General features: G+C 39.2%; 1 protein-coding gene across 1 annotated transcript; it reads right to left on the bottom strand.

The window, feature by feature from the left end:
- Positions 1-10,722: 10,722 nt before the first annotated feature.
- On the bottom strand, positions 10,723-12,370 carry ier5 (immediate early response 5). Its single transcript, XM_081384401.1, has one exon. The coding sequence runs from the start codon at positions 12,073-12,075 to the stop codon at positions 11,248-11,250; it is 828 nt and encodes a 275-aa protein (XP_081240527.1). The 5' UTR covers positions 12,076-12,370; the 3' UTR covers positions 10,723-11,247.
- Positions 12,371-14,950: the final 2,580 nt, after the last annotated feature.

Here is a 14,950-nt window from a genome sequence, read left to right as displayed (position 1 = left end):
TATCTATCTATCTATCTATCTATCTATCTATCTATCTATCTATCTATCTATCTATCTATCTATCTATCTATCTATCTTTTTTTCTATCTATCTATCTATCTATCTATCTATCTATCTATCTATCTATCTATCTATCTTTTTTTCTATCTATCTATCTATCTATCTTTTTATCTATCTATCTATCTATCTATCTATCTATCTATCTATCTATCTATCTTTTTTTCTATCTATCTATCTATCTATCTATCTATCTATCTATCTATCTATCTATCTATCTATCTATCTTTTTTTCTATCTATCTTTTTTTCTATCTATCTATCTATCTATCTATCTATCTATCTATCTATCTATCTATCTATCTATCTATCTATCTATCTATCTATCTATCTATCTATCTATCTATCTATCTATCTATCTATCTATCTATCTACCTATCTACCTACCTACCTACCTACCTACCTACCCACCCATCTCTGTCATTCTGTCTATCTGTCTGTCGTTCTATTTATCTATCTGTCTGTATGTCTGTCACACACACACTAATATTTTGTTACTGGTCTGGACAGATCGAATTAAATCGGGCACCCAAGGATGTTTTTCATACATACAGTAGCACCACCCCTCCTCCACGCCACACAAAGACACAAACAAAAACATGCGTTTCCAACACCCTCACCCTTCTCACGCACACATACGCAAGCAAACAAACAAACAAACGAATACACACACACTCAGGCCAGATTTGCAGCTGATGTCAAACAAGGCCAGCAGCCCCTCCCCCCAACAACAGCCCCCACTACAGATTCACTGAAGTCATGCTGGGACAGCATCTGCCGTCACCAATACCTCCACCCCCCCATTCCTTCCAAATCTCCCCTTCTGCTCCGACATCCCCCTTCCACCACCTTTTGTTTCCGCTCCACACACACACAAGATATCTGGCCTTTTATTGCCCAATTTGTCCTCTATACACACTGTCATTTTTCTAAACATTCTTATTAGCCATAGCAGCACTGCATACCCCTACAGAGTAATCTGTGCTGAAACCATGCTACATGACCTGTCAGATAGTAATACCATAGTACTTTTTATATACCACGGTTTTTACATTAGTGTTCAAAAACACAGTACCGTGGTACTTCAATATGTAACCTGGGTCTGAATGATTACCATATTATTTACCTTGCTATGTACATGGCACTTCAATACCTTAGTACCACGCCTAACACACCCCATTGTAGTATTATAGTATAATCTTTCTGCTAGAGATTGCCATGGTACCCTGTCCAAAATACAATGGTATCGTTAAAATATCATGATAATATTATATGATGTTGTTAATGAGTTCAAAAAATACCATGCTATTACTATCCAAAAACCATGGTACTATCTCCATAGTATCACGTCCAAAAAAATATGGTCCATTTTAGTGCTTTTTTTGTCAATGACTTAAAAAAATACCTTGGTATTACCACAGTACCATGTCCAAAAACATGGCAATGTAATATTTGTTTAGTTTATGTTATCACGTCAAAGAAAGGCCATCACTCTTTTCTACTGTACTCAGCTGTACTGAGTTCCCGGCCCGGCACACAACTCTATTTTTAAAGTGGCACCATCAGCCCCAGTGGGTGGTCCAGGATTTCCTAATTGTGATCAACTTTCAGCCTGAGCTCTTGCTGGAAGGTTCCACTCTCTGGCTCAGTCTGGGTCTTGCGTATAAAATCCGCTAGTCTCCTTAGGCATCTGTTGACTTGGCATGTAGCAGAAAATCGCAGCGAGCAGGGCTGCGTAGCCGTAATCTGCTGGCCTCCTGCGGGTCACTAGAGCAGGAGGCTAATGAACTGGATTGTGTGACCCGCTGGACTGCCAAGCACTGTGGGAAACGTATTTAAGAGGGGTTAAAGTCAATGTTGGCTATTACGTCTATGTCATCATACGTAAATGCTGCAGTGTCTTGGACACATCTTGTTCAGATGTGAAAACGTGTATGAGAAATGACATTAACTCCTCAACGGTTCTTTGATAGTTAAGATGGGGTAGTTCAAGGGCGGTGCTCGTTCTGAGCAGGTGTTGAATGAGATAAGAACATTTTGGTCTACGACAGAAGAAAGAGACGACGTAGTGTCCTCTCTTTAGTGTCCTTTTTTTCTCTTTCATAATATGTTAAAGGAAAATTTGGCTTTTTTTTAACCCACCCTCATGTTGTTCATTCTTCACAGCAGGGGAAATTCTTCTGCCGCTCTTCTACATAAAATGAAAGTGAATGAGAACAGGTGCTTTACAGCTCCAAAAAATGACAAAAAGCACAATAAATGTACTGCAAAAATAGTCTGCATGATTCATATTCATATCTAACCTACTCAACCAAGTGTCTCCAGCAAGAGAGGTGGGCGCACTAACAAGGACGCAAAAAGACCACAGCCTCTAGGGTCTGTTGCTAGTGACCCTCTTGAGACCAGGGGAGTGAGTTTTACTCACACAGCTCTTACTAGCTGGCCTCCGTTACACTCACTCTCCTAAACCCCACTCTCATCCGGGTCACGGCACCAATGTAACCCCTCCGGTTCTACTCGACCCGCTCAGAGCAAAATTCAAACCAGTGTCTCCAGCATGGGAGGTGGGCGTGCTAACAAGGACTCTAAAGACCGCAGTCTCTAGGGTCTGTCGCTAGTGACCCTCTTGAGGCCAGGGGAGTGAGTTTTACTCGCACAGCTCTTACTAGCTGGCCTCCGTTACACATATTTATCAAGCAAACATCTGAGGTGTTATCTCCTGAAAATACAGTGGCCGCCAGCATTGACTTTCATTGTACGGAAAAGAGCAGTATGAACATTCTCCTAAATGTCTGTTTCTGTGTCCCACAGATCAAAGAAAGTCATACTGGTTTGGATTTTAAGGTACTTTAAGGTAAGTAAAAGGTGACCAAATCTTTATTGTTGGGTAACATATCCCTTTAAAAGGATTCTTCATTGGTTTCTTAAATTACCTTAGGTTCACCAAAGACCCTCCTCAGCATTTTTGCTATATAGGGTTCTTAGGTTGAGTTAAATGTTTTTCTATTTTTAGAACAAACATTCTTGATGTTACATCATGTTTTTTTTTTTTTTTTTTGAAAAAGAGAAATGCTTTTGTCTGTAAAACTCTTTCTGGTACTAATCTAACCTTTTATCAAGATCACATTGTTTCTTCTGTGTTTGCTTCACTTTAGAAACAGTCGCCAAGACAGAAGCAAAAACTGTCTGCTCCCGAATGAGTCCAAACATTTGAGTTTCCTCAGTGGCAGGCCAGAGAGAGAAAAAGGTGTCCTTTATATTCTCACTGTTTCCATACGGCATATGGTCTTATAATAGGTGGAGCGGCTCGGTGCCTGGACGGAGATCACTTTACTAAATTGTTGCTAAGCACTACAGTACAATGTTTTCTTTGTTTTGACAAAGAGTACTGATCGTTTTCATTACTACACCCCAAAAAGAGTTGACCACATTTCAACCAACAACCAAAGCTTTCTAAAAGTAGTGAGTATATGATGAGCACCATTTTTATTCATAAAGTTCAGATAGGTATGTTTTCATGAATGGGACGAACTACTGTAAAACTATGCATAGTGTTCGAGCGAGCTCCTTTGTGTTTATTGTTGTGGCAGCTGCTGTTGGTTACTAAGCCACTTTGACTCTCCAGCGCAAAGCTTGTTTTGTCTCCCTAGTAACTTTTGCCACACAAAAACACTTACTGTTGCGTCAAAACCAAGAAAACCGGCGGTTCTGACCTTGATTTTTGGACTTGTTTAGATATAGATGATTATGTGACGTCATTACAACCCAGAGGCAAAGTTCCCATCAAGGAATATTTATGATATTCATTACTAGGGACTAAGGACAAATAGAACCGTAGACGTAAGATTTAGTCACTGAACAACAACAAAAATCACCTCTATTTAGTGAACTATTGAGTCATGGTGAGCAAATAAAAAGTCCTCTGAAGAAAATTTCCCTTTAACTCTAAACTGAACTTTGACCATTTCAAGGAACTAACCCAGTGAGAAAACTACGAAGGTATTTTTGCTCAAGCAAAAAAATGTTTTATACTTCCTCTTTTTTTTTTTTGTGGTCAGGGCTCAAAAAAGAGCTTACAGATTTACAGCGAACATAAAGATTGTATTGTTACAAACGTTTTGTAGTGCCAATTAGCCAAATTCTAACTTGATCAAATCAATCATTTGTTCTATACCTCAACCCTAAATATTGAATCATTCCTAAATGGCCAAAAATAAGGTAAATGCAACTCGATATCTCACAATTGTGACTGTATTTCTCCCAGTTGTGAGTGAGACAATATCTTGTAACTGTTACTTTGTCTCACAATATTACTTTATTTCTTATTTACTTTTTCTCACAAGTATCTTTCTCTTTTACTCTCAATTGAAGAAAAGGTGCAACACTCAATCTAGAAGAAAAAAGTTTAGACTCCGAGTTTACTCTCAGGCACAAATGGTTTTCCCAGCACATAGTTTTAAACTTGCTCCTTAGCAACCACATAGCAACACTCTAACAACTGCATAAAAACTACATAGAAACAAGCTACAACAAGAACACCTTAGCAATTGCACAGTAATGCACTGGCAAACTGCCCGGACACCCTAGCATCAACACTCTAGAAACTACACCTTGGATGTAGTAGAACATGCTGAAACCGCACATGACACTTTAGTTCTTAACTACACCCGGAACACCCTAGTCAAAACTTTCAGGACACCTTAGCAACTGCATAGAAATGTTTTGGCAACCGCCCTGAACACCCTAGCAACTACATAGCAACACCCTGTCAACCACTTAGATTAATAGCGGCAATTTTTTTAAGTGGGCAACAAAGTAGTTGTTCTCTATAAAAACAAAAAAAATCTAGTTAAAAATCTCTGAAAACAACATCAGTGGCCATTCAGAAGGAATCAAGCCAGTCCAAATCCAATTTTTGTGCATAGTCAATTGAAATCCGATCAGATTTATCAAGTGTGAACAGCAAAAAATCACATGTAGTAATTTTTTTTACAAATTTGTGCATTTCTTGAAATCCGTTTCAGTCTGACTGCTCTGGGGTGTGTTTCCCGTACAACGACGTAACTCACTGCTTAACTACCATAGTACGATGCATCGTTGAAGAAATCAACTAGCTAGTCACAATTGGTCGTTCAACCATGTTGGTTAATGATGTCACGCAGGTGAGGGGGTAATAACTACTTTTAATCAATCTGTTTGAGATCGAATTAATGCTACATGTTTTGCTATAAATTACGTACATTGCATCTGAGGACTATTTCTCATTTTTCTCAGTTATTTTGCTTTATTTCCAGATTCAATCATAGACTCGTTCTTGCGTAGTAGAGCATGTTCGCACATGCGCACTATTCAACGGTGTTTTAAATCTCTCTTGACAAACTAAAAGACGTAAATGACGTCGTATGTATTCTAAATAAAAGAAATGGATTGTACTGAATGTCAGCTTACTTATTTGGCTCAAGATAAGGATTTTTTGAGTCCACATGTCATGCAAACAAGGAACTATGCTTCTAACCACAGGTTGAGAGCTGTCGTTCCAACCACACAACTTTGCAATGCTGTTTGCGAATGTTCGTTAGAACTATGGTTTTGGGAAACACTGACTCGTTGAACTATGCTGATAATGATGGAACTAGCGACCATAGTTGGCTAACAATGCTTTTGGGAAATGAACACCAGATCGGATTTTGCGTGGTTTATGTGAATTTCTCACGCCACGTAAACCCTAAACTTCAGACATTGTTATAGGAAACATTCTGAAAGTCGGTGCAGAAACAAGGTTGTATTGTTGTAAGGTGCCGAACAAGCAGAAAACGACAATATAACGGAGACATTGAAACCGGCAGAGACGACGGCAAACGGCACGGAGTAAAGCCGCTCATACCAGCCTCTTACGGTTCTGCCACTGCCTCATAAAGACGAATTAGTCTAGCGCTGTAAATAAGACAACATCTGTATTGAAAACCCCTCCATGTTGCAGTTGTTGTTTTTGGCGTATGCCTACCAACACAACATCATTACCATTGAAACCAATGCCGATATTCCGTGAACCGAAAGAGCTGCATGGACACACAAATCGGATCTATACAGTTGCGATACACAGTGTGGACAGTCAATAATTTTAGATCAGATTCCAACCTGATATACAAATAATCGGATTTAGACAGACTTTAAGTGCGTGTTAATGTTTGACTAACGTGAAATTTCTCACTATTTTCAGATCTGTCTACGGCACGGCTCCTGTTGGGACACATGACCCTCCTGTAACGACAAAGCATGAGAAAAGGTAGACCAGCCTTCTTTCTCATAGCGGCCATCTGTCTGCTCTAATTGCCCCAAGCTTCCTTTGCTCTCAACATGCCCCAGCTTGTAACGTTTGAGGAGACAACTAAACGTTTAGGCCTGTTGTCATTGCAAAAGCCTCGCATATCAGTTCCATGACTGTTTGCTATCCGAGTCTATAAAGCTTTTGGGAACTGCAATTAAACTCGACCCCACGCCCAACAGGAAACATACATCAATGTGACGTTTTGCACGTGTAGTTCGTCTCTGGTCTTCTGGCCCGGTCCTTCAAGGTGGACCCTCCCCCCAACCCCACAACTCCACGACAACACCCCCTTCCTTCACCATCCCAGGCTGCTCCTGTTTCAGGAAGCCCGGCCCTGTCACTGATCCCATGCTGGCATTTTTCCCAGGATACCCCTCCCCCGGTCCCATTTTCCCTCCAACAACCTCTTCCTCCTCCAATCCTCGGCACCCTCCCCCACCCAAATCCTTTTCCCCTCCTGTCCTCTGCCAGTTTCCCAAGATAAACAAAGACTTCAGTTTGTCTGGGCTCCGGCAGGGGTCAAATGGAATGAATAGCGGGGCCATAGCGAGGGCTCTTTCTCTCTCCCCTCCTTGAAAAGATCACTGGCGAATTGTCTTTGTGATTGTGCTCCTGCGGGGGGGGAAGGGCGTTGAGTCATTGTAGACCAGTTTCAAAGTTCTAACTGCTTGGCGGTTACGACTTTCAGTTCCCTGTTTGGTTTTATTGCACTCTAGAGTAGTATTTTCCCTGTTTGGTTTGCAGTCTCACATAAACAGCCTAATCTGAGATAATCCGTATGACGTGGTGCCATATTTTGATATTACTCGCCAATAAAGAAAATACAACATGCACAGATTTCGTATTTATTTTCTTTGCTACAGGAAGCACCTCTGATCTTTTGGCGGATTACAGATGGTTTGCTAGTGTTTTGAAGGCTTCTGATTAGGTTCTTTAATTCCTGCACACACAAAGCTGATTTGAATGGCCGATGACTCCTTTAAGCTGCCGCATGAATATGGGAAAGTTCACGTATTGGTTTGTGAGATTATTCTCACACTTGTCGCCCAACCCCCTCAGATTGTTTTGGAGGAATACTGTTTGAATACCTTTGTTTACTCTAGGTGGATGAGTAGCATTCTGGTGACTGATGAGATCATTGACGAAATGCTTTGTGGGACAATGTCAATGCAGAGATATCCATCTTGCTGAATGAGTGGTCAAAAGTTTTCCTGACTTTCTGTTTGCTTCGAACAAAAGAACTGATGGGGTAGATCTTGTCTCTACTTGTATCCAGACGGGTGTTTTGTTCAGGCATCTTTCTGCCCTGCTCTGTGGGACTGACCATATTAGACAGGGACACGGCATGGCTCTTAGCACACAATAAATCACCTATGCACCTAAAACAGTCTCTGACATCTTATCTTTATTGCTTGATTTAGTCTCTTTTTAATGTTTAGAGCTATTATAAGAGCTTTGCTAATTAGCAATTCGAGTATCACTTTTAATATTGCTAAAACTTTCGATAGGGATTTGACGGCAAGTATTGAATTAAATGTTCATACTGTTGATTTTTGCTTGGCCAGTGATAAATTAGATTTAAAAAAGTCCTATAGATTTATATTTAAGTGGGGGTATGATATCAATGGACTAAAATATCATAAAGTGTCTTTACATGGTTTGTCATAGTCTTTAGTCAAGTTGTCTAAGAATACATGACCCAATGTGCAATCAAATATTTGTGCATCAAATAGGTGCGGTCACATTTACCAGTGTTCAGCAAATTTTTGGGGGCAAAATCCAGTCATTTCAATCCACACAATCTGGAATTGCATGCAGATTTCGCAACAAGTTCAATGAATTTACTAGGTTGACCAACAGAAAGTTGCTTGGTTTGCAAGTGTCTTCCATGTGAGCGGTGCTTCATGCAACCCTATACTTGATAATGGATCTTTTACGCCTGCAGGATTTCGCTAATCTGACCGCACCTTTAGTCCGAAAACTGGATCACTATGATTTCAGTTGAACATTGAGCATTTACATGACATTTTAAAAAGACAAATTATTGTTTTAGTCCAATTGAAATATAACTTTTATAGTACAGATAACTTGGCCTAGTAAGTAACCACCCATAGCATCCGAGCAATAGCATAACAGTTCAGAACACTAAAAATTGTGTTGTGTCTGATCTGCCACGCCATAACCTGATAATTTACCAAAACCTTTATCAGATCAACGTTCCCGCTAAATTTCTCCGCTTTTGACTCTAACATTCCAGACCCACATGCTCTCCTACTGCATATCGGCAGGAAACGTTTTCACAACTTTGCTCTTTTACTCCCGCCCCCACCCCCTTTCCTTCCAGGACAGAGGAATGCAGGAGCGAGAGGCCAGTCAGGAGAGGACAGCTGGATGTGTTTAAGCATGGTTTGTGAAACAGCCAGTGATGTTGCATCACATGCGACAAACATTTTTAGATCTATACGTTGATTTTGGATCGGACTTCCCAAAGTGAGTGATAACTTCAGGTATTATGTTATTAAAGGAACTGCAGAAATTTGAGGAAAAGTGCACTGCAGCCAAGAGGTACATGTCAGGCCACGCCCTCGTCATCTGCTCCAGCTCTGTTGCTGTTCTGTGCTGGTGTGGTCAGCTGACTTGGCCGTGGCCGGGATTTGAATGACCCACATTTCTCAAACGAGCAGGGTGAGAGAGCAGCTTTACTCTTGCCTTCTGGTCTTTCTCAAGGGAGTGTATCTATCTATAGCTACCCATGTCTGTGTGAAAGAATGCGGCCACACCGGGCACCAAGCTGGTTCTGCTGGTAACGTCAGCTTTCGACGTAGATAAAAAAAAAATTTTTTTTACATAATATTTTTGTACTAATAGCACACTGTTAAAAACCGTAAGGAGCTTTTTCTACCTGATCTGACCTTTACAAATCACTTTCCCCCCACACCTTTTCACCACTGAATTTTCCTGTTTTCTAGTTATTTGATTACTGAGGAAGGGTTTTAAAATTATTTTTATCAGAGGTTCAGTTTTAAAATATTATATATTATCGTTGTAATTATTATATTTTATATGCTAAATTATACGTTTATATACTACTCCCAATTTTAAAATGTAATGATATTTCCATGACCCTAATGTAGATCAGTCATATTTATGATTCCTTTATTTTATTCTAGATAAACTGACTTTTTCTGTACATATTACTAGACACATTCCAATTCCACTTATGACAATCACTGCATTCTTGCCCAGTGAATTAAATACATTTCTCCATAATTACTCGTACAAAATGAAACACTTCTTGAGCATGAAGTCCGTTCCTCATTGTAAATTATGAATCATATCGCCTCTATTAATAATGCAAGACTGCTCAAGTGATGTTGCTGCATGAAAAAAAGTTTAGACATCAGTGATTCTATCGTGACTGTACTCTCTTGTAGGAAAAGGCATGTCATGTTGAATAGCCTGGGACCAAAGACAGGCCCTGCGAGAAGAGACAGCAGTCTGCGCTGAAACTGAGCCCTGCATACCACACATGCTTTAGGGGCACAATAGCTCTCTTTACAACATGCAGTAAAAATTGCCTGGAAGAATTCAATGGAACAGCAGCTGAGCATTCTTGTTCTTCTCAAAGTTGTCGGATCACTTTGGACTAGCTAAATAGTTTTGTTTGAGGAAGCTGCATTTGAAATATTTAAATACCCTAAATTGTATATCATTGACAAAGTCAGCGAGAGTGAAGAACGTGTTCTTCACATACTTGATTCTGAATATAGGAGTCAATGATGTACAATTTAGGGTTAGTATTTGAATATAATCAGTAAGTACAATCAACTTGGATGTTTAAGTCATTTCAACTTAAATTACATTACACACTAACTTAAAACGAGTTGAATCTTGTGTAACTTATAAAAAAAGTTTTAAAATTGAGTTAAAGCAATGTAAAAACATAACTTATTGATCATATAATTTTTTACAGTACATGGTTCTCACACCTTTTGACCAGTTAATTTCTGTGAGTTAAATTTCCATGTGTGATCCAATAGTTTTGTTATATATTATCTAAAATACATATTTATATAATTTAGAGATTGCATTCAGACTGCAATTTTTGACAATGAAATGGTCAATTATAATATAGGATATATTCACATTTACTATTTAGAATCAGTAATATCTATTAATTACTGCAAATCACAATTTTAAAGTTCTGTCGCTGTTGGAACCTTGAATTTTTATTCTGAAAACAGCTTATATAATTTGCATAAAGGTAGATGAGGTGTCATGTGACAAGTCACGTTCTCAACTTTTCCACTCATGAACAGAAAGGACAGAAACAATGTGTCATTTCACATTTTTTAATACGTGAGCACCACGTAAATTGTCATGATACCAAAATACATAGATTCAGAATGCGACATGGGAAGCAATATATACACACACTCAAATATTACATTATGTACAGGTCTTTATAAAACAAAGACATTAAAACAGTGGCCTAAACCTCGTACAGTCAAGTTTGGTGTGGTCGACCCTGAATCGGTTCGGTGACAATGTAATATTGACCTTCATGACACGTTTGCATATGTTGTAATACCCCTTGCTCACATGGCTTTTTTGAATTGTCTGAATAAGAGAGTTCAACACTTCAAGAACTGTAATCCCAAGAAGTAGCACCAGCATTCAAATAGTTCCTTCACTAGAAAGGCATGCCCGGACATCTTACAGGCCAAACTGAGCTTGTACTTTGGTAGCACCACTCATGCTTGCTGGGAAGTCCCACACTACCATGTTGAGCCCAGGCCTGACCACGTGTTACCAATGCACGCAGGGCAACCCGGATAAGAAGTAACTTATAGTACAATACAGTTAGAAAGCGACTATCGCTGTAGTCCAAGGGTTAAGGTTCTTCAACATTTGGTCGCAGCAGATTTGACCACTTTCTTCAGCCTCAGCCTCAGGTTTAGCGCTGTCCTTGCTGAGAAGTCCTGAGAAACTGGAACCAAATATCGTTATGAGGTTGGACACGTTACTTGTGTCCATTTCCTCGCCTTCCTCGTCCTCTTTAGCGTTTGAGGAAGCGACTTTGGTCCTTTTTAGAGGCGAATCGTCTCTTTCCGACTCCTCCGCGCTTCTTTTCCTGTTTGAACAAACGTGCGCTTTGGGTGGTTGGTGTGATTCCCCGTTCTCTACAGGCGTTGACTGACGTTCTGCTACTGTAGTATCTGAGGGACTCTCCTTGGGTTCGTTGATGGTTTCCGGTGGTGTTTCAGATGAAACGTTACCAACAGAATCCAACGAAGAGTTTTGGTTTTGCTCTTGTTGTAAAGTGGAAGTACAATCCGCCTGGTTTGATTTCACCTCGTCGTCGTTTTCGCGATATTCCCGCTCTTTCTCGCTCGCCTCGGGCTGCTTTTTTGTTTGAGGTTCCTCTGGGCTTTCACATTCCGTTGTAGAGGGAGGGAATTTCTCCCGCTCTGAATCCATAATGTCCCATTCGTTCCCTTCGCGTTCGCCTTGAGCGTTCAGGCACGCGCCGCTGTAGTAGTCGCTCAGATAGACCTGGCGCGCGCTGCGAAGGACCAGCGATACCAGGAGGTTTTTGTGCAATTTAATGCCGCCACGTTGAATGCGTGAGTTGTAGATTTTCCCTAAGGAAATACTCATAATCCGGTGGGCTTCCACTTTGTATTCCATGGCTGGAGTCGAAACGCCGAAGTTCACACACGGTACAAAGTTCGCCAAGCGTTTCACGTTTGATTTCCTCTCTGGATTCTCCTCAAAACGTTACTGTGAATTGGCCAGCGACGCAGAAACACGTTAATTAGATAACGTACAACAACTTCCCCCTCTTGTAGATCAGATTGTCCCTTGTTTTGTTGACAAAAGCCGCATTCTCATTCACAAAATGCAATATCGGTTTTATTGGCCGAGTGTAGGAGATTTCATTACCTCACACATTCTCTTCTGCACCCAACAATGATCTAGGGAGGAATGAGACCGTTTCTATTTTTAACTCGCTTTTATACTTCAGCGTCAGCGACTACACTAGCCAATCACATCTCGAGTTGAGTTCTGCCACCGTTGTGAATCACACCCCGCCAAATAGGCGGTGACCAATGAGAAAGCGCTTTGGCGATGAGTCATATTTAAATACTAACGTGGGAGAACTGTTTAAAGGGAAAGAAATGTTTTCAAGCTAGAACAGACAGATATTTTTATAATTCGTTATGTGTATTCAGCTGTTCTGACATATAGTTAAGCTCGTCTATATTTAAAACACAATGCCGTTATCGTAAGCAAATAGAATCAAATAACAAGCCAAAATCGACATGTAATCGAAAGTAAAACATGTTTTTACTGGGCTTTTTCGCGGTAGGATCATTATGTCATACATTTAGTTCCTAAATACGTCTTTTTAGATCTGTACATGCATGAATTATAAGTATTACAGTTTACACATAGCATCAATTCTTGTTTTATAAGAAAAAATGGGTACTTCCCCTTTAATTTTTTCAACTGACTTCCTCGACTGATGTAATGGTTTGTCTGCTACAGTCGTGTCACATGACTCTATTGTGCAAATCCATTGCGGTGTCTGAGCAAATGTGAATGGAGCTGTTAGTGGGGGGAAGGGCAATGTTTTGTTTGAAGAAACAGTTAGCTGCTACTCATGAACTACAATGAACGCACTGCAGATTTGATCCTGATGATAATGCTTCTTAATGGCCATACTTTCATTAGGCTATATACGTACATTTTAATTATAGTCCTAATCCTTGTGCGTTGGTTTGTGAGTTTCCCTGCATTAAGATGTGGGTCATAAACAAACCTGACAGGAAGAGCGGGCTATGACGTAAGACACTTACAGAGGTCGTTTATCTAAATATAAACGATCACAGCCATGGCTCCCGCACAATATCTATGTGAAATCCTTGGTTAGATGAATGCAGATTAAGAATGCATCTTTGATAGACACAAATATTAAAAAAAGGCTTATATATTGTCAACTAAATCAGCATTCAGCTGTGTTTTGCTGTTAATGGATTGCAGTTCAAGGTATAGTTCACCTAAAAATTAAAAATTTTGACATTATTTACTCACCCTAAAGTTGCTCCAAGTCTTACTTGTCAACAGTTTCTTTCTTCTGTTAAACACAAAATAAGATATTTTGAAGAATGTTGGTAACCAAACAGTTGACGGCACTCAATGACTTCCATGGAATTGTTTTCCTTCTATGGAAGTAAATGGCTACCGTCAACTGTTACCAACGTTATTATTTTGTGTTCAGCAGAAGAAAGAAATCATACAGGTGTAGAAAAACAATCCTTTTTGGGTGAACTATCCTTGTAATACAGGGATACAAATTAAATCCATATATGTATCGTTCATATTATCTCACATATTCCTTTTTGTTTTCAGGTCCTCATGTTGATGGGAAACTGGCAACTGATTCTATAAATAAAACCAGAGTTGATTAATAATTTATGCAGCTTTACTTACTAAAGGCGAGCTGAAGTGTTTCCAGCTGGTTTGCTGGTTTTACATCATACACTATGTCCTCTTACCAGTGGACAGCTCTAGCACGGGTGTAGATAGTCAACTAATGAGAATGCAGCGTTCTGATGAATAATGTATGAAGCATGATGCTTTAGGAGGCAGACAAGGTGCACAGCTACAATGATTAATAGAAACCAGTGGCAAACTCATAGTTACTATTAATTACTGTGGTTTCAGATTATATTAATGTATTTTATTTTTTTTTGTATTTTCTGAGAACAGACCTGAGGTGTTTAATTAATGCAGTGTATCAAAGTAAACCTAGAGTTTAAGTAAATAAAAGTACATTAGTTGAACCACAGTACAGTATGGTATCAGATGGTATACCTTAGGCTACTTTCATATGGTACTACCATGTAATAAAATGTTTAAAATAGAGCAATTGTTGGACATGTACCATGGTCCTATCATGGTATTATATATATATATATATATATATATATATATATATATATATATATATATATATATATATATATATATATATATATATATATATATGAGTAAGAATGATTACAAAGTAAATACCATAGTACATCAATTTCAGTACCACAGTATATTTCAACCACCCATCAGGAATCATCACACTATGGTACTACCAATAATAATAATAATAATAATAATGTTATCACTGTTATTATTATGTATAATGACATAATTTGTATAATAGTTAAATATTAGTTAAGTGGTAGTAATTGTAAAATTACAATATACCATTGTAATATTTAATAATAATAAAATACAGCAACATCGTCCGGGATAACTACAACATATTTATACAGCGGTATCTGAATTAAACCATTTTTGCTCATAATTTTAAACACGGTGCTATACACATTTTAACATATCCGTGCATTCTGGGGTAATATTGCTTTGTTCTTTTACGGCAACAACAAACCAAAACAGCCCACGCAGAAAAAAAAAAGAGCACGCTGGTGTTTATTTACCGGGAGGCTCGTGTGCGCGCGCGTGTCTAGACGCTCAAGGACCCGGATGTGATTCCGCCGAGCAA

Source organism: Scardinius erythrophthalmus (assembly GCF_964197995.2).
Source record: "Scardinius erythrophthalmus genome assembly, chromosome: 14".
Lineage (NCBI taxonomy): Eukaryota > Metazoa > Chordata > Actinopteri > Cypriniformes > Leuciscidae > Scardinius > Scardinius erythrophthalmus.
The sequence above is the reverse complement of the archived record's forward strand: the minus strand, read 5'-3'. Positions and strand labels throughout refer to the sequence as shown.

Coding starts and splice junctions, on each gene's coding strand:
- ier5 (XM_081384401.1), bottom strand. CDS start 12,075: ATGGAATACAAAGTGGAAGCCCACCGGATTATGAGTATTTCCTTAGGG.